Consider the following 22,235-nt stretch of genomic DNA (forward strand, 5'->3'; position numbering starts at 1 on the left):
AAGTCGTGAATGCGTCCTGTGGCTTCAGATAGAACATTTTCAGTCGGAGCAACATTCATAGGTTCAAAACACGCTGTAACTCAATTTAGGAGTAAAACTGATGTGACCCTAACGCTGGCTTTAATCACCACGAAGACACTTGCGTCAAAGGTGCACATGAAAAGTTGGAATAACACGGTTTCGTGAAACACAAGGATGGAAAATAGCTGTCAACCAAATACCTAAGTAGGCATTTGACTATCTCATCCGTGAGCTTAGAAGTTCACAAAGGGAGCCATTAAAAAAAAATCTTAGGGGGAAGTGGGAGATCAATTCCCAATTCTACCTTCCTTACAACAAACCTTTGGGGCCAGCGCTGTTTTGATCCCGCCTGACAGATGGGGAAACTGAGGCTGGGGGTGTTTAAGTGGTTTGTAAGACATGCATGGTCTGACACCAGCGCAGGCTCGGGGATGGTTTCAAATTCCGGCCCGTGAACAGCCAACTCCAGGTGACGATGATAAGTTTGCACTGTACGTAAAGCATCTGGATGCGGTAGGCGCTCCACAAACGCTCGGGCGGCGCTCGCAGGTTCTCGCTCTCCCTCGCCGGTGGCCTCGGGCAGCTCGCTCCCCCCGCCCGCGGCCTCAGTTTCCTCCCCTGGCCGCGGAGGCGCGGACGAGGTGCCGGGGTGAGCGGCGCGGCGGGCGGGGCAGGGCCGCCTCGGGGCGGCGGGGGGGCGGGCCGGGGCGCGGGGGGCGGCCCCCAGGAGTCACGTGGCGCGCGGCCGCGGCCGAAGCAGAAGTAGCAGCGCCCGCGTTGGAGGGCGCGCGCCGCAGGGAGTGCCCGGAGCCGGGACCCGCGGCGGGGCACGGCCAGGTGAGGGGCCCCGCCGGGCGGGAATGTGCGCGGGCGCCCGGGGTGGGGGGCGAGACTCGCGCCCGGAGCGGGGGAACCGCGCCGGGGCGCAGCGGGCGCGGGCAGGAGTGGGGCGCGCCGTCGGGGGCCCCCGCCCGCTCTGCCTGGGGCCCGGCGGAGGAGGCGGGGGTCGGGGCCTGGCCGCCGGCCACTTCCTCACAGGGAACTGCGCCTCCTCGCCGATCGGTGCCTGCGGACGGCCCCGGCTTTGAATGGGAACCGGGAGGAAGCGGCGCCGCTTGCGGTCGGAGGGTCGCGCTGGCGTTCAAGGCTCCGGCGGCGGCGGCGTCCCGCGCGGGGTCTGGCCGTGTTTCCCGGCCACGTCTGTGCTCAGAGCTCGCAAACTGCGGGCGGCCAGGCGGGCCCCCGGCACTTCCCCGTATCACACAGGTGGTTACGGGTCAGTGGGTGGGTGGCGGAGCGGTACCACGGAAGGCGCAGCCCTCACCCAGAAGAGGCGGGGGGGGGGAGCGTTGGGGGATTTATGATTCCCGCTCCCACCCTACAGTTGTATGCGTAATTATATGTGTTCGTGTGTGCGTTTGCCTTGTTATGGTTTGGAATCCCAGCGAGGTCATCCCCCGCATAGCAGAAGAATTCGAGGGGAAACTGTCTCGTTTAGACAAGGGTTGGCGCCTGGATTCTGGTGGAGAATGGGGAGGGGCTCTTCTAGCACCCTGATCTTAAACCAGCCTGAAAGAGTGTGGTGGGTTGAGGGGGGTGACGTGGCACAAGGAAACAGGTGGCCTTGTTAATCAACTTAATTTGAATTTCAATTCCAGCTGTGTGACCCTGGGCACGTTGAAGAACCCCTCTGAGCCTCAGTTCCTTACCCTGGATACAGGGGCTGCTCAAACCTACATTCCATGGCTGTTGAGAATTGGGGACTCTCAATGGAAAGGGTGCCCTGGCTAGTTCTTGACTGTCTCTAAGGGCTGTGCGTGGGGTTTGGCCATCATCCTTAGCTACAGTTCTGCAGAGAGGGGCTGATTAAGGGGCCCATGCCAGGCCCCGGCAGTTAGCCTGCTGCAAAGGCCTGCGTGCCTAGTGTATACCAGTTCAGGGACAATACTCACCGCGGGCTTCATGGATGCTAAAATTGCCTAATGATGCTGCTGCTGCCTCCTCCAACCCGCCCTGCATCTCCACCCCATCCTCCCCTCCTACGTGCCCCCTCCACCCCTTGAGAGTGTGATGCTTCTCCAGCAGAGGCAAAGCGGGGACCCTTTTGCTGGGTGGAGTTGGTGAGAAATTGCCGGTAAGAAACTTCAGAACCTTTCTTAATTTAGAAAACATGAGAAAGAAAAACTCATCCATATGTTACCCTTTAAATTAATAAAAAGTTAAGACCTTGTCTCTCCCCTCCCCTCCTCTGAAAGTAACCACTTTTCCTAGATTCATACTCAGGCAGCCTTTTAAAAAACCTAATTCTATGATGCGTGCATGTTTGCCACTCTTTTTTCTTTTCTTTTTTTTTTTGCCACTCTTTTTTCATCTATTTCGTGACTCTTTCTGGATCCCATTGCTTATAAATTTTCCTCCTGCTATCTGATAGCTACTGAGCTTTCTTTAGTGTGCACATCCCATGATTTCTTTAAGGGATCTCCCTCCCAGTTGTGTTCTGTTCTTATTTATTTATTTATTTATTTATTTATTAAATAAGATTTTATTTATTTGACCGAGAGAGACAGCCATCGAGAGAGGGAACACAAGCAGGGGGAGTGGGAGAGGAAGAAGCAGACTCCCAGTGGAGAAGCCTGATGTGGTGCGCGATCTCAGAATGCTGGGATCACGCCCTGAGCCAAAGGCAGACGCTTAATGACTGAGCCACCCAGGCGCCCCTGTTCTTTTCTTTTAAAAGTCATTCTTCTGCAAACATCTTTGTATTTCTTTCTGCACATAGGTGATTGCTGATCAAAGCATATGCCTGTTTCATGGTTTAATACATGATCACAGGTTGCACACCCCCCCCCCCCAAATGGACTCACGTTCCCACCTGCACCAGATGACACTGCTGTAGGGTGGGTGCGAGACGCACCAGGACCCACCCGCCTTTGAGCTGAGGCAGCTGCCTCACGGTGATGTGACCGTGCAGAGTTAACGGAGGATTGTTCTGTGGGATTCGATATGAACTCCTGCATGGGCCTAACATGTTCAGAGAGCACCAAAGAGAAGAAAACTTCCCTGCTTCCTGGTTCTGGGTCCTTGTAGTCCAGAAGTTTATTTCAAAAAGAGGGACATGAAAAGTAGAAATGGTAAAACCTCTTATTAAATCTCAGCATAAGTCATTTTGCAAAGTTACCCAGGGAGGATGAGAAACAGAACCAAAAAAGGGATTTCAAGGCCCGTTCTTTCGTTCTTTCCTCCCTCTCTCCTTCCCTCTCTCCTCCCTCTCTCCCTTTTTTTCTCTTTCTCCCTCCCCCCCACCTTCCGCTCCTTGACTTCTCTTCCTTCCTTCCTTCCTCTCTCTCTCTCTCTCTCTCTCTCTCAGCAGAAGCAGAATGGAAATTGCCTGTGATGGCTTGTACCTTCCCTTGGGGAGAAGGCCTTGGAGACCTCCTTGCCTTAGTTGCTGAAGTGTCAAACTCTGGAAGCCTGAGTCAGGAGCTGGCTGGATTTTGTTGGTTGACTCCAAGGATCTCGTGGCTGTGAAGACCTCTTTCCAGTTCTTGGTGAAAGGCCATAGGAGAGACTTGGGCCAATCCACTGGGCTTCTGAGCTGGAAGTAACTGGAACCTGGGAAAGGTTATGTCCAAGGCCTTCCTAGAGCCAGAGTCAGAACTGAGGGCCCCAGTGTCTCTGGGCAGGCAGGTTGAATCAGGGTGTTGTGACAGGGTGTGTGTCCCCTATTTATGCCCTTCTGCACATTGGCCTGGAGACCTGGGAGGGGACTCCGGGGGCACATGGCTGGGGGGTGGTCAGCATAGGGAAGAGCTGCAGAGCTGGGACCAGGTGCAGATCCTGCTTCTGCCACTTTCCAGCTGTGTGACCTTGGACAAGGCCTTCAGCCTCTCTTGAGAGAGATGTGAGGGCCAAATTCATTACTTTCTGGCCAGATTCTGCTGCAGAATTCTGAGTTCCAGAAGGCAGGTGCTAAAAAGAGTGGGGGCATGGGATTCAGAGCATGGTTCTGATGCTGGTGCTGCCACGTTTCTGCATGACCTTGATCGTGTAATTTCCCCTCTCAGGACTTGGGTTTTCACCTCTGGTGGTTCTCGTTGAGAAAAATGAGATAAACCAGGTATAGCAGGTGCTGGGCCCTGGGGAAAGGCAACAAACAGCTAGTTTGCCAGCATGAGACTGGCCATGGGCACCTGGTTCACCGGCTGGACCTGGATTACAGGCCGATGAGACAGGAGGCTCATCTGAGTCTGTGGCACGGCCTCCCCTTCCTGCAGCACTCTGGGCCTTTGCTTAAGCGTCTTCCTCTGATTAGAACACGGTTTCCTCCTGCTTCACCTTTTAAAAGGATTGGATTCAGGGGCTCCTGGGTGGCGCAGTTGTTAAGCGTCTGCCTTCGGCTCAGGGCGTGATCCCAGTGTTCTGGGATCGAGCCCCACATCAGGCTTCTCCGCTAGGAGCCTACTTCTTCCTCTCCCACTCCCCCTGCTTGTGTTCCCTCTCTCACTGGCTGTCTCTCTCTGTCAAATAAATAAATAAAAAAAAGGATTGGATTCAGATACCCTCATCTCTCAGAAGCTCTCTCTGACCTCGCTAAGTAGGGGTTGAGCTGACAGGTCTGAGTCCAAGTGGGCAGAGAACAGGTGCAATTCATGGTTTTATCTCCAGCTGTCAGACACCTGCGGAGGTGCCTTTGGCGATGGGCATGAGCTGGAGGGAGGAGGGGGCAAAGGGCAAGGCCTGGGCCTTTCCCCACTCCCCCTCATTTGCATACCAGTCCCCAGCTCAGTTCCTGGCACAGGGTTGACACTCACCATGTTGAACTACTGGCTGATGACTATTATTTGAGGCCCTGCCAAGGGCTGGGGCTGGACATACATTGTAGCTTTCAGTCCTTCCAGCGCCCCCGGAGACTGGTGTTATCCCCATTTTACAGAGGAGGGAACCGAGGCCCTGATTTTGAGCAGCTTGGCAGGAGGCTGTCAGAAGGCGGACCCGGAGTGAAGGCCTGCATGACCTTGGCTGAACACCTGCCTCTCTACAGAGGAACAGCTGTGGGCTCCTGATACTGTGGGATTTGGGGGGTGGGGAGGAGATAAGATGCACGGAACAGTTGATGGCAGTAGTAGCCATAGCTAAATCTGAGAAGCACTGACTTGCCATCACTGTTTTAAAGGCCCCAAGATACACTATCTGGTTTAATCCTTCCAAGAACCTTGGAGGTTCCTGTAATCTGTCTTCCCCTTGACAAGTGTGGAAATAAGGCTCGGGGGTGGGGGAGGGTCTAGGATGTCTTCCATTGGACTCCCCTCTGCTGAGTGGGGGTGTCCAGGGCTCGGGCCAGACAGCAGCAGGCTGGTCAGAGGGGTTGACAAGATTCATCTTGCTCGAAACGTGTCCTCCAGCTGCTGGTCTGTGCTGGACTGTAGGGGCTGGGGCAGAAGCAGGAGATCAGGTGGGCGATGAGAACAGTCCCTGTGTGAGATCCTGGGAGGAGCCGGCCAGTGGGGAAGATGGTCACATTTGCTGCTGGATTGGCTGTGGGTGTGAGTACCTACAGACGAGGGTGGCTGCCGGATTTGGGGCATCCCTCTGACTGTGTGTGGGCATGAGTGGTGTTCCAGAAGCCTCCTGCGTGCTGAGCAGACACTAGGTGCTCCTCACCATCCCAACAACCCCATTACAGAAGGGATGCGACTGAGGCTTTTGGAGGTCATGCAGCCTGCCCAGGGCCACACACCAGGCCTTGAACCTGGGGCTGCTGGACCCTGACATTTTTCTGTCCTTTTGGCTCCGTTTCTGTGCAGAGGTCTCCACGGATACACTCTGAAGTGGCTTAATATTTTTTTTTTTTTCTGTTCCCAACTTTACTTAGAAAGTAAGGGATGCTGAGGAAAATCTAAGCAGAACAGAAAATGATGCTGGGGGTGGGGAGTGGGGCCAGCCTGGGCTGCTTTGGCTATTCAAATATTCTACAGCTTGGAAGTGTGGGGGTGATTTGGTTATTCAAAGCCAGGATAACAGTTCAGTCACTGAGGTGAGGGGGGCTCCTCCAACCCCTCCACTTCTATTTAAACCTCTGTGTCCTGTGTGGGCGGTCTGAGTGGTCCACGATTCCCCGCCACCAGAACCTCCTTCTAAAACGTCCTGATGGGCATGAGACAGGATTTGGGCTGTTAACTAATCCCTGCCCCCCACTTGCCGCCCCCAGTTAACAAAAACCAATTCACTCCTCCATTCTCCCCTTCCAGCGTCCTCTTGTCTCACTCCTGCCACCCCCTACTCTGCCGACAATGACCGCCCTGGTCAACGTGGACACCCTTCCTGAGTACGAGAAGAGTCAGATCAAGAGAGCGCTGGAGCTGGGCACGGTGATGACGGTGTTCAGTTTCCGCAAGTACACCCCAGAGCGGAGGACCGTCCAGGTGATCATGGAGACGCGCCAGGTGGCCTGGAGCAAGACAGCCGACAAGATCGAGGGCTTCTGTGAGTACCCTGCAGCCCTGGCCTGTACGCCTCTCCCCTTCCCAAGCCTTCGCTTGCTGGCTTGATACCTTCTCTTCTTCTGGAAATGTAAGTGTGGCCATTCTGTCTGGGTCTCCAGTGGGGTTTAGAGTAGGTGGGGGAAGTTCACCAGAAACGCCCTGGTGAAGGAACAGAAGCCTGCGGGGGCCAACTTGGAAGTGACATTGAGGTGGCTCACCTGGGCTGATCGGGCTGTGCGCCCTGCCTGACCCCATCGGGGATCCTTTAGTTTCTGCTGTGGGTCAAGCACTCTGCCCTCCTAATGGCTAAGTGACGGAGCTGCAGAAACTCCAGGCTTGCTAGCCAAGTGCCTGTTTTGTTTTGCCACGAACCACAGAACGAGAGGCCTTTACTTTTGCTCCGTGTGGACGGAGCACGTCACTGAGGATTCTGTAGTTTTAAATGAAGTTCTGGTCCTGGAGGTGGTGTCTTTCCCCACCCCCCTTTGATTGGGCAATTGGCTCAGTTCCTAAAGTTTCTAAGACTGTTATTAACAAGCGGAGTAAGGAGGCTTAAGCAATTTTCAGTTGCAGACTTGCTTTAATTTGCATTTTTTAAATGAACTCCTTTTTTAAAAAAGTCAGTGTAATTGAAAAATTAAAATATACATCGGGGGGAAAAATCAAACAATTCATTAATACATCTCTCTCCTCCTCAGCCCCACCCTGTGTCCCGGGGCGAGCTCATTGCCAAGTTCTTCTGGCTTCCAGAGTATTCTGTGCTTGTATCATGTGCCGGTCGTGTTTTTTTTTTTGCACGAATGGGTCCCTACTACTTACACTTCTGCACCTTGATTTCTTTTTTTAAATGATTATTTGGAGGTGGGTTCTGATCTGCACATGGGTCCGCCTGATTCTTTCACGGCCACAGGGCATCTGGCTGAGCCTAAGGGTCCGAGCCCCAGAGGTGGACGTGGGGGTTATTTCCCATCTTTTGCTATTAGCTACTGCAGCTGTACTTGTATTCTTCCTTTTTTTTTTTTATAACATCTCTATTGAGATAGAATTCGCATACCATACGAACTGAAAACGAACAATTCAGTGGTTTTTAGTATATTCACAGGTCTGTACAGCCAACCATCACCTCCATCAATTTTAGAACCTTTTCATCACCTCAGAAGGAAACCCCGTCCCTGACAGCCCGCACCCACCTCCCTTGCCCTAAGCAACGATGAGTCTACTTTCCGTCTCTGTAGATTGCCCTGTTGTGGACGTTTCCTGTAAATGGAATTCTGTAACGTGAGGCCTTTTGTGTCTGGCTTCAGTCTCTTAACGTGATGTTCCCAAGGTCCAGCCACACGGTAGTGTGTGTCGGTATGTCATTCCGCTGTGCGACTGAATAATATTCCATCGTGTGGATTTTCCACGATTTGTTTATTCGCTCATTGACGGACATTTGGGTTGTTTCTTCTCTTTGGCAAGTGTGAATCGTGCTGCTGTGAGCATTCATGTGCAAGTCTTTGTGTGGGTGTATGTTTTCATTTCTCTTGGGCATATGCCTGGGAATGTAATTGCGGGGTCATATGGTAACTGTGTTTAATTATTTTAGGGTCTGCCAGACTATTTTCAAGGTGGTTACAGCATTTTACATTCCCATCAGCAGTGTGTGTAGGGTGTCCTGTTATTAAAAGACATGCTTTTATTCCTCTAACACGGGCATACCTGAAGGACAGCTTCTTATAGTGTTATTTCTGAGTTAAAGGGCAGTGTGGCAGCACCCCCAAAAGCCCGTGAGGTGCCTGTTCCCAACCTTGAAGCCGCACTGCAGTGGGATTCTGAACTTGGCCATTCACAGGTGGACTCTGCTAGCTTGGCATCGTTCTTCATTTGATTTCTTATCATGAGTCGAATTAAACAGCTTTCTGAAAGGTTTCTCCTGGCTTTGGAGCCAAGCAGGTCTCAGGTGGCACAGAGCCAGTAGCCCTGCTTTGAAAATGCCCATGTGAGTGAGCAGCCAACTTTCTTCCCAATTTTGCTTGCATTTGGCCACACTTGACCTCCCAACTGGCCCAGAAACCTGTTGGAGCTGGGGTGGGTGTAGGGGCTTGCGGGGTGTGGAAGGGGCACGAACAGTAAATGCCGTACTAAGAGTGGGCAGTGGGTCCCACGCCTGATTATCAGAAATGCCTGGGGGGCTTTTAAAAGCACAAGCTCCTGGAATGTTCTCCTGAAGCTCGTTCTAAGGGGCATGAGATGGGATTTTGGCTCCTGAAATTCATGTCCTGTAGTTCTCCCCCTTCAGTTAACTAAATACAATTCTGCCCTCTTCCTGGAGAGTTTGAGGATGACTCTCATTCACTAGGTAGTTTGGGGCTCAGTAGTTTTATCAGCTCCCCAGTGGTCCTGGTAATTAGCTAGGTTTGGTATATGCTGCTCTTGAGACTCCCCCCCCCCCCCCCCGCCCCCGCCATCCTGCCAGCCCTCCTTCCTTCCATAGTTGAGCCTGGATGCTGCCAGGCACTGTCCTAGGTACTGAAGACATGGCAGTAATTAGATTCAAATCCTCATGGAGCCGACATTGTTGCCTTAGGTACAAGCAGCGTGGGGTTTGACTTCGAGCACTCTTTGAGGAGCTTTGCTGTGTGACCATGGACGAGTTACATCTGCTTTCTGAGATTTAATTCCTCTCTAGAAAGGGAATAATACTGGTGTCCACCCCACGGGGTTATGGTTGGGAATGAAGAAATGAGTTAATATGTCAGAGGGGTTCAACCTGGTGCGTGGCATGGGACAGGCACTCCCCCGGGGGAACCTTTGCTGTATTTTTGGCATTGTTGTTGCTAACGAGTGGTGTCCAGCTTGTCTGGGGTGGCAGAGTCTGGCTCAGGTGTTTGGACTTTTTCTGGAGGGCTGCAGGGATGCACGGAAGGGTTTTCAGAAGAGGGACGATGTGATCACATTTGCGTTTTGGAACATGCTTTGGCAGTCCTCTGTGAGATGGATGTGTTCGTGGTAAAGAGAAAGAGCCAGTTCTGGGATAAAGAGCTTAATAATGGTGCTCCCTGACCACTCAGAGAACAAGCCTTCAGGTCCTTGATGGGGACTCAGGGCTGAGTTTCCACCCCACTGTTGTAAGGGTGACCTCCCGAGGGGGACCCCGGCCACGGTGTTCCTTCAGGGCTGCTAATTAGCAGGGCCATGCAGGTTACTGGGACGCGCACCAGCTAGCATGAGGGAGCATGGGCAGGTGGTTTTGGAGTCCTCGGCAAGTGGTGTGTGACTCGTGGACAGGTATCCCACACCGCCCCCCCCCATGCAGCCTGGGTGACAGAAGACACACATGGGTCCTGCTGCCTAAGCGGGGTGTGGTTCTCCATCAGGGCGATCCTCCCCCAGCCCACCGGGAGCATGTAGCAATGCCCGGAGATATTTTTAGTTGTCCTCATATTTGGGGAGGGGGTGTGCTCCTGGCGTCTAGTGGATCAAGGCCAGGGATGCTGCTAAACAAATCAGGATGCGCGGGACAGCTGTGCCGCAGACTCTAATCCAGAGTCCGTGTCCGTGGTGCCGAGGTCGGAAAACACTGGTTTCAGGCCACGTGCTGCTTTGCTTAGAGCCTAAAATGTCAGTGGGTATAATAGGGTCTCTCTTTGGACCCTGTCATGGCGGAGCACTTTCATGTGTTCGGCCCATGTTTGCTGTCCTACTGGGTGCTGAACTGCTGGGTGAGAGGAGGAAGGGTGGAGCCCCTGCCCCGGCGGGGGGCAGGGGGGGCAGACTCAGCAAGCAGCCTTTGCAGGATTTGTGTGATCAGCACAGTGAGGGTCTGGGCTTGGTCCCTTGTGAGGAAGGAAGGTTCTTGCCAATCTCGGTGTGAGGGAGATGGTAGGGAATGGGGGAGGCCTCCTCACAGAGGAGCTTCTTGTGTGGCGAGTTGAAGGAGGGGCTAGGCAGGTGGCCTGCAGGCTGGCTGTCCTGAAGTGGGGTCAGCAGGTGCCATTGAAAATGAGCTAGTAAGTTTGTGGGCCAGAGATTTGGGCAGCGCTCACTGGGGTGATTTTACTCTTTGTGGCCTGGACTGAGGTCATTTGGTGGTACTCAACTGGTATGTCACTTGGTCTGGAAGGTTCCAGAATCTTCAATCCCACATCTGGTGCCTTGGTGGCGATGGCTGAGTGCCTACTGCCTGCTGGTCCCTGAGTGGTTAGACTTAACCTGGTGCTTGGCATCCCCCCAGAGGGTGTGTTCGAAGAGTCCTCGGTAGAAGCTGCAGGGCTTCCTACAGCCTAGCCTCAGAAGTCCCAGAGCATCCCTTGTACGGGCTCAGGTCACCAAGTCTAGCTCAGGTTCAAGGGATGGGGAATCTCCTTTTGGAGAAGGAGTGGCCTGCATGTCCAGGGTGGGAAGGAGCTGGTAGTGGCTGGCCACTGTGAGAGCACCTGGACTCCAGATCCACACTTGCAGCTCAAATCCCCGCTCTGCCACCTAGTAAATGTGTGATCTGAGGCACTCTGTGCCTCAGTTTCCCTACCTGTCAAAGTGAGATAATTGCTCCTACTCAGGATGAATTAGATGAATTTTAGGACCGGCAAGAATTAAGTGGATTTTATGTACTTTTTGTTATGTGGAGGATACTGCGTAATCGGAATGTAATACAATAAAAGAAAGGAAAAAGACACCGGCGGGGAGTCCCAAGGCCTGGCTTCTCATGAAGACTGTGGACCTTAAGCCATTCACCTCTCGGCTCTCAGTCTCCCTCTTGCTTCCAAGGGGGATGGGACGATGGTGACTGGGGTTGTTTCCAGCCCCGGCCTCCTGGAGAGCCTCTGGATGTAGGGAGGGAGCTCACGGGACAGCTGGGAAATGCTGTGCGTGTGGTTTTTCTTTCCTTCCAGGGGCACCAGCTGAGTCTCCAGGTAGAAAGGAGCCCACTTGGGGCCCTTTCTGGGTTAAACCTTTAGGGTCCTCCTGCATCTTCCGCATTTGGGAGGCCCAGAATGTGTCTCGGGAGCTGACTTGGTGCCACCTGTGTGTGGAGTCCGAATAGGGTTGGTGGGGCGACGAGATGCCTTTGAGGGTGTGGACTGTGGCCGTCTCGGCCGAATGGCCTTGTATCCTGAAGTTTTCAGTTGCGCTTATGTGTGTTTTCTCCATCTGCTTATTTTTGGCAAGCTGTGGCTGCCCATGAGTTGGGGGATTCTCAAAAACAGGAGCTGTTCCGTTGCCCTGGCGTGGGGTTTTTGGCTTGCCCGCCTGATGATGACGACGAGAGCCGCCTCTAACGGGCGCTCTCTGTGTCCTGGTCCGTGTGGAAGCACGTCACATACGCCGGCTCGTCATCCCCTCCCAGTGACCCGGGAAGCAGGCATCGTCCCCGTGCTGTGCATGAGGACACGGAGTCCCGGGGGTCTAAGTGACGTGCCCAAGGCTGTACAGCCACGAACAGGCAGGACTACAATTTGTACTCATTCTGTCTGCCTTCAGAGTCCCAAGTCTTCCTCCTGCTGTGTTATTTTCTCCTCCTGGTGCTCTTAGCTGCTTCAGTTCTGTGCGTGATGGAGAAGCACCCTGCTGGGGACCCAAGAACAGCAGCTCCGCTCAGACTTCGTTGTTTACAACGGGAGGGAAATGCATGCGTTCCCTCTGTGTGCCCGGGACACGCTCTGCGGTGTGCTGGAGATGCCAGGAGGAAGGGGACTCTTGACGTGTCCTGGTGAGCAGCGAGATGGGCGTGCCAGGAGACAGCACAGTGTAGACGGGTGCTGACAGCCAGGGCCAGTGAAAGGGTAGCGGTTCTGTTTTTCGGCTAGTTCTGACATCCATTCTGAGGCTTCATAACCATTAAAAAAAATGAATATTTTTGGAAGTTGTTATCTTATCTAAATGTTTTCAAGACAATGGAGAAGTGGCTGTTTTTCCCTTGGCATCCTCCATCTAAGAAGAAATCCACATTCCTTCAGTCAAACATCCCATCAGAGATAAGATTCAGCCAATGTCCTTAGTATCTAGAAACTTATTTATTTATTTATTTATTTATTTAAATGATTTTTTTATTATATTATGTTAGTCACCATACAGTACATCCCCGGTTTCCGATGTAAGGCTCAATGATTCATCAGTTGCGTATAACACCCGGTGCACCATGCAATACGTGCCTCCTTACTACCCATCACCGGTCTATCCCATTCCCCCACCCCCATCCCCTCTGAGGCCCTCAGTTTGTTTCTCATAGTCCATAGTCTCTCATGTTTCATTCCTCCTTCTGATTACCCCCCCCTTTCTTTATCCCTTTCTTCCCCTACTGATCATCCTAGTTCTTATGTTCCATAGATGAGAGAAATCATATGATAATTGTCTTTCTCTGCTTGACTTATTTCACTTAGCATTATCTCCTCCAGTGCCGTCCATGTTGCAGCAAATGTTGAGAATTCGTTCTTTCTGATAGCTGAGTAATATTCCATTGTATATATGGACCACACCTCTTAATCCAGTCATCTGTTGAAGGGCATCTCGGCTCCTTCCACGATTTAGCTATTGTGGACATTGCTGCTATGAACATTGGGGTGCATATGGCCCTTCTCTTCACTACGTCTGTATATTTGGGGTAAACACCCAGTAGTGCAATGGCTGGATCCTAGGGTAGCTCAATTTTTAACTTTTTAAGGGACCTCCACACTGTTTTCCAGAGTGGCTGTACCAACTTGCATTCCCACCAACAATGTAGGAGGGATCCCCTTTCTCCACATCCTCTCCAACAATTGTTGTTTCTTGCCTTGTTTATTTTTGCCATTCTAACTGGCGTAAGGTGGTATCTCAGTGTGGTTTTTGATTTGAATTTCCCTGATGGCTAATGATTTTGAACATTTTTTCATGTGTCTGTTAGCCATTTGTATGTCTTCATTGGAAAAGTGTCTGTTCATATCTTCTGCCCATTTTTTGATTTGTTTATTTGTTTCTCGTGTATTGAGTTTGAGACGTTCTTTGTAGATCTTGGATACCAGTCCTTTATCTGTAGCATCATTTGCAAATATCTTCTCCCATTCCGTGGGCTGCCTCTTAGTTTTTCTGACTGTAGAAACTTCTTTATTTGTTGATTTAGATGTGCAGTTATGTACACAATAGCACTGACTCTAGCCCGGGTGCCGGCGGCCCGATCCCAGCCCCGCCACTTAGTCGGGGTGTGATCTTGGGCCCCTTGTCATCTCTTTGTGTCTCCATTTTCACCTCTATAAGAAGACTAATAAAAGAGCCTACTGCACAAGACTTTTGGAAGCATGAAATGAATACACGGGAAATGCTTTCAACGAGGCTGAGCACAGTGGAGGCACGTGCTGAAGCATGGGCTGCTCTTGTCCTCCTGGTCATGCTCATTGTCATTGTCCTCATCACACATCAAGGCAAATGGTATTGTAGAAAGGATGAGATGAATATTAGAACTTCCAATGACCTAGTGATTTTCCTTTCTGGTCCCCTTCTGGGGTGTATATTCTCCATGATCGTGACTGCTGGTATGAACAATAGAATTGACCTTTTTATTTATTTATTAAAAGATTTTATTTATTTGAGCCTGGTGGGGGGAAGGGAGGAGCAGAGGGAGAGGGACAAGCAGACTCCGTGTTGAGCACAGAGCCCGATGCAGGGCTCTATCTCACAACTCTAAGATCATGACCTGAGCTGAAATCCAGAGTTGACTGAATCAGTTAACTGACTGACTCACCCAGGCGCCCCCACCTTTTTATTCTTCATATTGATTCAGACCTGCTCGTATGCCGGATGGTTGAGGAATTGGTTTCTGTGGTGGTTCTAGGGTTTTCTGTCCTGGATGATGATCACTTGATGTTTTTAGAATTTGTTCCTTTGTTGGTTTAGCAAATACTCGAAGAGGACTGAGTGTGTGTTGGGTGTTATACTTGTCATTGGAGATGAAGTGGTGAACAGGAGATGAAGTGGAGACCCATAAAGGAGACTTTAGTCCTTATAGTTTCATGGGAAAGAAAAAGCCAAACTAATCATTCAGTCATTTTGGATTGCGATGGATGCTAGGAAGGAAAGAAACGGCACTGTGACAGAGTGGCCAGTGAAGAACACTGTTTTAGTAGGGCAAGTCTCAGGGAAGCCTCTCTGTGGAGATGACATTTGAGCTGAGACTTAGGGGGTAAGAAGGAGGGAGCCATGGGAAGCTCTGTGGGGAGGGCATTTCAGGCAAAGGGCATGGCAGCAAAGCTTCTATGTTAGTCAGGGGCAAAGTGCAGTGACAAATGAATTCTCTGTATAGTACAAGTTTCTCACCCAAGTCATGAAACAGTGGGTGGGATTGAGGGGTGGGGCTCTGCTGTCTGGCAGCACCACTATCCCCTAAGATATCTGAGACCACCTCAGGATCCTCTGTGTCCAGTCAGCATGTGGGAAAGAGGGAGAGTGGAAGATGCTTTAGACGGTTTTATGGGCCAGGCCTGTAAGGTGGAAGACGCCCAACTTCCACTGACCAGAACTTGGCATGGACCAGCTGCAAAGGATGCTGGGAAATGTGGCCAACCTGTGTGCCATTAAGAATGGAAAATGGGTTTGGTGGTCATCTTCCAGGCTCTTCCATGGCCTCTAATTTTGGAGGGGGCAGAGGTGGTTGTAGGAACCCCACTGATGGCTGGAGGGTAGAATGATTCTAGGGGCTTGGTGGGTGGGGTGGATCTTGTAGGAATCCAAGAAAATGAATAGCCTTACCCTGTAAGTGGCCCTTGTGGGAAGGGGAGGTGATGGCACTGAGGAATCACCACCCTGTTTGTGACAAGAACCACTGGTGGTGGCTGCTGTCCATGGACAAGTCTCCCTTACGTGTCCTTGCAGCCATGGCTAGATCATCCCCAGCAAAGCCTTTCTCCATCCTGACTCCCTGTGTGGGCCCTCCGGGAAGCCTGAGGTGCCCCTGCCTCCCAGGGATGGGCTCCTGAGGGAGGCCTGTGATTGGCCGGGTCTTTTGGAGCCCGTGCACAGGGATTGGCTGTTCTGAGGCCAGTGTCCTCTCTTGGCTGTGGGCAGGGTAGATGGCCTTTGCTGTTGGAGAGCTAGTCTGGCAGCTTCAGGGCTTATGGTCAGGGTCAGAGCTAGTCTGGCAGCTTCAGGGCTTATGGTCAGGGGTCCCTGTGATGGGTTGAATTGTGACCTCCCTGCAGATCCATACATCAAAGCCCTAATCCCCTATAGCTCAGCGTGTGACCTTATTTGGAAAAGGGTCTTTGCCGATGTATTCGTTAAGGGCATGCTGGCGTCGGTGAGCCCCTAGTCCAATATGCCCATATCCTTAAAAGAAGAAGAGACACACAAGGGGAGAAGGCACAGTGACAAGGGACACAGGGGTGGGGGTCCGCATCTATCAGCTGAGGCATACCACCGGGGGCCGGCAGTGCCAGAAGGTGGGGGAGAAGCACGGAACAGATCGTCCCTCTCAGCGCTCGGCAGGAGCCAGCCTTGCCAGTGTCTTGATCTTGGGCTTCCAGCCTCCAGAGCTGTGAGATGGAAGCTACCCAGTCTGTGGTGTTTTGTTACGGAGGCGCTCGTGGACTAAGACGCTCCCCTTTAAAGGGGCCTCAGGGACAGCGGGGCGAGCATGACCACATGTGTCCATCTGGCTGCAGATACGATGGGCAAGTTGGAGTTTGTTGTAAAGGAATTTGGGAGCCCCTGCTTTAGGTAAGTGTCCTCTTACTTCCGAGCTACGCTGGTCTTGACCTGGGCCATGAGGGCTGGTTAAACGTGTGTACTGAGGCGCCAGCCTCCGTAGGTTCAAAGCCTGACTCTAGCTTTTTAACTCTGTGACCTTGGGCACGAGACTGAACTCTCTGTGCCTCTGTTTGCTCATCTGTAAAATGGGAAGGATGGTAGAGCCTGCCTTCCGGGGTTGTTCGGAGGCTCAGATGCGCTCCCGTGGGCCGATCCCTCGGGCACCTGGGAGGTGCTCTGTAAGGTTTGCTCTTGTCACTATGGCTCGTGCTTCTTTCCTGTGTCTTGGAAGTACATCCACTGAATTCTGTACGCCAAGCATCCAAGTCTCCCCTTTGAAGGACCCTGTGCACGTCGAGTGAGTTGTGGTCTGTCCACTTCAGGGCTCCCATGGCTGCGTGGGGTAGACTGGGTCTTTTTCATCTGGCTTTGGGAAACTAGGTGTCCCGGCTCAGAGCTCCATCTGGCTGTTGGTGAGGAAAGGAGAGACAGCTGGAGGAGGAATGCATCCCACTCTGGGAAGCCAGAGGGCTGGACTCAGGGACCCTCTGTCCTTTGCATCTGTGTAAGCCCTGGGATGAAGGTGTACCCCACTTTGTGTAATTAGAGGCTTGGAGCCAGGCCCGTAGTGGTCCTTCCTCTCCCCAGACTGCGGGCTCTGGGAGGCAGGCACTTGTCTCTCCTGCTGACCGTTGAGGAATCCCCAGCACCCTGCCTGTGCCGTGCCTCATGGGTACGTAACCAATGGACGAATCCAGGAAAGGACCTAGATGCCCCTCTCAGCCTCAGCCCGCCTTTTTCTCCCCAGAGACGGTAGGATCTGGGGTTAAAATAGGGCATCCTGATGGCAACTTCCTTTTTAGCCACATGCACAGCAGTTCCGGTCTCGGCCCTGCGCTTACTGGCTGCATGACCCTGAGCGATTCATACCTCTTTGGGCCTCAGTTTTCTCGTGAGAGAAGAGATGGGATGATGGCAGAGTTTCCTGGCAGGATCCTTGGGAAGATTACATTTGTAAATGTATGTAACATGCCTGGTGTGGACCTGATGGGGGCAGAGGGGGGTGTCTCATGCTCATGCTGCCCTGATGGCTTGTCAGTGCCTGCATTTGTGTGTTCTGGAAACGTTCGTGGGGCCGTGTGGGGCCCATGCACAGCGGCCACCACCTCCTGCTGTCTTGTGCACGCAGGGAGCCTTTTCGGGTTAAGGTCCCCTGGATTCCAGCCTTGGGTAGGCCAGCAGCTCTGCCTCTGGCCTTTCTCCTTGGAGGCTGGGGGGCCCCACACTTGGGGAGAAAAGTGAAAGAGGGAGGAGGTCAGAGTGGGAGGAGGAGATGTGATGACAGAGCAGAGGTCAGAGAGGTTAAGTTACTGGCTTTGAAGGTGGAAGGGGTCCATGAACCGGCCGCAGGCCACCTCCAGAAGCTGGAAGAGGCGCGGGAACAGATTGCCCTCTAGAGCCCTGGGAAGGAAGAGAGCCCTCCCACACCTTGATTTTAGCCCAGTGAGACCCATACCTGACTTCTGGCCTACCCGTGTGTAAGATCATAAATGTGTGTTGTCCTAAGTCGCCGAGTTTGTGGTGTTGGTTGTAACAGCCATAGGACATGAATGCACCCTTCTCTCCAACTTAGACAAATCATATTTGCTTTGGGTCTTGGTTTTTAAGAAATAAAACATGAGACATATAGCTAAGTCCTCACATATACCCCTTCCTCCCTAGGGGAACCAGGATGTTGCTTGGATAATTATTCCCACGCATATTTTTTACATTTCAAAAAAAATTAATCTTAAATGAGCACAGAATCTGTTAGTTGTGAGGTATCCACATTGATATCAGTAGCTTTATCTTAACTGCCCTCAGGTTTCCCTCAGCGAGTGTCGTCCTGTTATCGGGGGACACAGGTGTCCTTTGGGTGATGGTTATTTTGGTTTCTGGTGGTGGACATCTTTCCAAGTACATGCCTTCTGTTTTGTTTTAAATGGCCATCACCTTTCCACCTTATCTTTTTATTAGCATTTGTTTAGTCAGTTTTCTATTTTTGGATATCACGAAGCTTACTATTTTGCTGTGTCAAACACTGATGCTGGGAATATTTTTAGTGCGAACCCTTAGGCACATCCCTGGTCATTTCCATAGGATGAATGTGGAGAAGACTTGGTGGGAGGAAGGGAAGGCTGTGTCACAGGCTCTGGGCACAGCGTTCCGTGGTCCGCAGGAAGGCTGCACTGACTGTATGCGTGCCCCCCACCCTTGCTCGCATCCGGGGCTCTGTCAGCTTTACAGACGTGAGAGTTGTAGGCAGTGAAGGGTCTCGTGAGCGTCATGCTTCCTTCTCCTGGTTGGGCATTCGTTGTGCCCGAGGCTGTGGAACCAGCAGCTCAATGCCCCTGGTGGCTCAAGGCCGTGGATCGCACCACGGCCTCCGCACGCCCACTTGGGATGGTGGTAGGGAAACTTAGGAGCCCATCCCGTGGGCCGAGGCTGCTGACAGGCCCTCATTTAACCCACACAGCAACCCCGCGAAGTTGGTATTTTCCTAATCTTTTTTTTTTTTTAAGATTTTATTTATTTATTTGACAGAGATAGAGACAGCCAGCGAGAGAGGGAACACAAGCAGGGGGAGTGGGAGAGGAAGAAGCAGGCTCCCAGCAGAGGAGCCTGATGTGGGGCTCGATCCCATAACGCCGGGATCACGCCCTGAGCTGAAGGCAGACGCTCAACCGCTGTGCCACCCAGGCGCCCCTTTCCTAATCTTCTTGATGAGAAATTGGATGTTGAGGGAAATCTAGTCATTTCCGAGGCTGACGCCTGGGATACGGTTCCGGTTTTTCGGATGGCTCCGCTCATGTGTGTGTCAGGCCATCTCCCGGGATGAGCTGGATGTCTTGAGAAGAAAGCTTTGAAGGACGTCCCATTTTGGAATTGGCTCCAAACATACGCAACTGTAGAGAGTTGCCAAGCAGAGCGAGGTCTGCCAGGAAGAGGCTGGATTCGATTCCCCGAAGCAGGTGGTGTCTGGTTCTTCTCTACTTCGAGGACCAGGGCCTTCCGTAGGTGCTCAGTAAATGTGTGCTGTTGAGCTACTGCCTTCTTTTACTTTGTCTTTTTTTTTTTTAAAGGAGGATTCCACTTTCCATTTCTATAGGTTTGCCTTCTCTGGACATTTCATAGAAATGGAATCATAATGGGTAGCTTTTTGCCTTTGACTTGTTTCATTTAACATAATGTCGAGGTTCATCCACGTCGTAGCGTGGATCGGTACTTCCTTCCTTCTGTGGCTGAGCACTGTTCCATCATTAGGACAGACCACATCTTATTTATCTGTTTCATCCCTCGATGGACGTTCAGGTTGTTGACTCTTTCTGGCTCTCATGAATAATGCTATGGCGAACCTCCGTGGACAGGTTTTTGTGGAAATAAGTTTCCATCCTTTGTGTATGTACCTGAGCGTGGACTTGCTGGGTCACTTGGAACCCTGTGTTGCCTTGTTTGAGGAGTGGCCAGGCTGCCCTCCATGGTGGCTGCCCGTTTTACATGCCCCACAGCTGCGCGGGACGGCTCCCGTTTGTCTGCGTCTTTGCCGACACTTGGTATTATCTGTGTTTTTGACGATAGCCATCCTACTGGGGGTGAAGTCCTTGCGCTTTGTGTTTCTGATTTGTGTTTCCCTGATGGCTCCTTGTTCTGTGTTAAGCAGAGCTCCTCATCTGCTCTTTGGTTGATGCAGTATTTTCCCATCGAACACTTTCTGTGGCCATGTGCGGTCTTACTTTCACTTTCCTGGGCTGGCGGTGCCACCTGTGGACTTACCTGGGGGCAGGCTTAACAAGGAGCACATGGGTATGGACGCCGGTCAACAGAGATGTGATTCCTGGCCCGAGTCTAGAACTATACATTTTAACCCTTAATTCTGTGTTCGGGGGGGTCAAAAGGACCATTTTTTGAAGGTGATAGTCCACCTGAGTTTCCTTAGTCAATGTTCAAGGTCACGCAGATGCTGTGAGTGAGGTGTGGCATAGATTTTCCTTAATTTCAAGGTTCGATGTCTCGGCCCGGGGTGTTCGCCTCCCTCCTCACTTCCCGACTGCCTACGTGAGCCCCTCCACTGCTGTTTGGCCATCAGCCGCCCCCTAAGGGGAAACAGAATCGGGAGGCACTGATGCCATAGTAATTATTGCATTTATTGAGCACGTGTCACGAGCCACCGTTGTGCTGAGCACTGCAAGCACACGTGTATCTGTGTGATCGCATGTACGGACATTCACGTACAGTGTGCAGTCATCACGTGAAGCCTGTGAACTAGGCCTTTGAACTGGTGAGTGAAGTGAGCTTGGGCGACTAGCACAAGGTTATCAAGCTTTTTGGAGGAACTATGTCAGGCTGGTTTCTCCCATCACCATACCAGGTGCTATAAAACCTTTAGGTCAAGAGATTGAGAAGACAAGCCACAGACTGGGAGAAAATGTTTGCAAAACACATGGCTGATAAAGGACTTGTTTCCAAAATATATGAAGAACTCCTCCCCCCATCCCTCCCATCTCTCCATTCCATAGCCAGACTGGGCTACTTCCAGCCCAGTGGTGTCCAGAAGAAATACAATGTGAACCACCAGTGCCAGCCCTGTGTCTAGTTCTAAATTCCTAGTCACTGCATTAAAACAGGTCAAAGAAAAAAGGTGAAATTAATTTTAATATATTTTATGTAACTCAGTTTATCCAAAGTACTATTATTTCAACACGAACACAATATGATTATTGAGATTTTACATTCTTGTTTTTGGTCTGCGTCTTCAAAATCCAGGGTGTATTTGATATCTACAGAACATCTCAATTTGGACCAATTGAATTTTGCGTGCTCAATAGCCATATCTGGTTGTAGCTGCTATATCAGACAGCGTCGTTCTAGAGTATACCTCTTCCTTCTTGCATTACCCACTTCCTTTACTATCCCTGCACTCTTCCTTCTGCCCCAGGCAACAGACGTGTTCTCCTTGTGACAGCTGCTGTAATGATCGTGATGGCAAGTCTGCATCTTGCTTCGTGAGGTCAGGTGGCCTCATTTTCCCAGTGAGATTGGATCGTGCATGTCTGCTGGCTTTGCCATCAGCCTGGGCATCTGTCCTAGATTGAGGTGTGACACCTGATGGCTGGACCTGAGTGTCCAGTGCTGGCTGTGCTTCTGCAAATTACTGGTAGCCCCGTAGAACCTTCTTCTGGGGGTGGCCTGCATCCCAGCTGGCACTGATCAGCTTGCCGACTGGGGAGTGTGTGCATGTCCTTGTGTATGTGTGTGCACGTATGCGTGTGTCTTTCTCCTCTGGCTGCTGATTTCCCAGTCTTCTGTGTCACCTGTCCTAACTCTGGAGAGTGTGTCGTGTCTGATGGCCCAGTTCCCACCGCCCTCTGCACGAGCCGCGGTCTTTGGGCTGGTGGGGTCAGAAGCTACCATTATCATGAGAGAGGACTCCCGGCACGAGGAGCTGAGAAGAAGGCTCTGTAACTTGTGGAGTCCAAGGAGCCAGGGCTGGGGAGCAGGAACGGGAACAGTCTCTGCCATTCCCTGTTTGGTGTTCCTCGGCCCTGCTCATTTCCTCTTCCTCTCCGTACATAGACCTCATCTGTAGATCAGATCGTGTGGCCCCGGGGGTGCTGCTTTTCCCTCAGCATCCAGTTGGTCCTCATTATTTGTGGATTCCAGCCCCAAGTTTGCCCACTCGCTAAAATTTATTTTTAACCCCTGCACCAGATCTCACGGAGCTTCTGTAATCCTTTGCAGACATGAGCAGAGCGGGGAAAACTTTGAGTCGCTGAGCTGTGTTCCCAGCTGGCCTCTTGTTTCAGCTCTCCTACTGGTAACAAGGGTCCTTTTCTCCGATGGTTGTTGCCATGTTTTTCTCAGTTTTGTGCTTTTTGGGGTGGTTTTGTTGTTTAAAATAGCCCCCGAGTGCGGTCTGGTGTTCCTGAGCACAAGAAGGCTGTGGTGTGGCTTATGGAGAAAATGACAGGTGTTTGATAAGCATTATTCAGGCATGAG

At 51.7% G+C, this 22,235-nt stretch overlaps 1 protein-coding gene across 5 annotated transcripts in view; it reads left to right on the plus strand.

Moving 5' to 3' along the window:
- The first annotated feature begins 765 nt into the window (after positions 1–765).
- PLCG2 (phospholipase C gamma 2) overlaps positions 766–22,235 on the plus strand; it is a 141,215-nt gene continuing 119,745 nt past the window's right edge. Inside the window, exons 1-2 of one of the 5 annotated variants that reach the window (XM_045796076.2) lie at positions 766–858; positions 6,270–6,504. In XM_045796076.2, coding sequence (XP_045652032.2) covers positions 6,312–6,504 — 193 coding nt within the window. In that variant the 5' untranslated portion in view covers positions 766–858; positions 6,270–6,311. Of the gene's footprint in view, positions 859–5,471; positions 5,565–6,038; positions 6,056–6,269; positions 6,592–17,099; positions 17,220–22,235 lie in introns of those variants that run through there. The other 4 variants (XM_087870639.1, XM_087870640.1, XM_045796078.2 and 1 more) reach the window with 4 other exon arrangements.

The sequence above is a fragment of the Ursus americanus genome, chromosome 21, assembly GCF_024610735.1.
Source record: "Ursus americanus isolate L20-20 chromosome 21, mUrsAme1.1.p, whole genome shotgun sequence".
Taxonomy (NCBI): Eukaryota; Metazoa; Chordata; class Mammalia; order Carnivora; family Ursidae; genus Ursus; species Ursus americanus.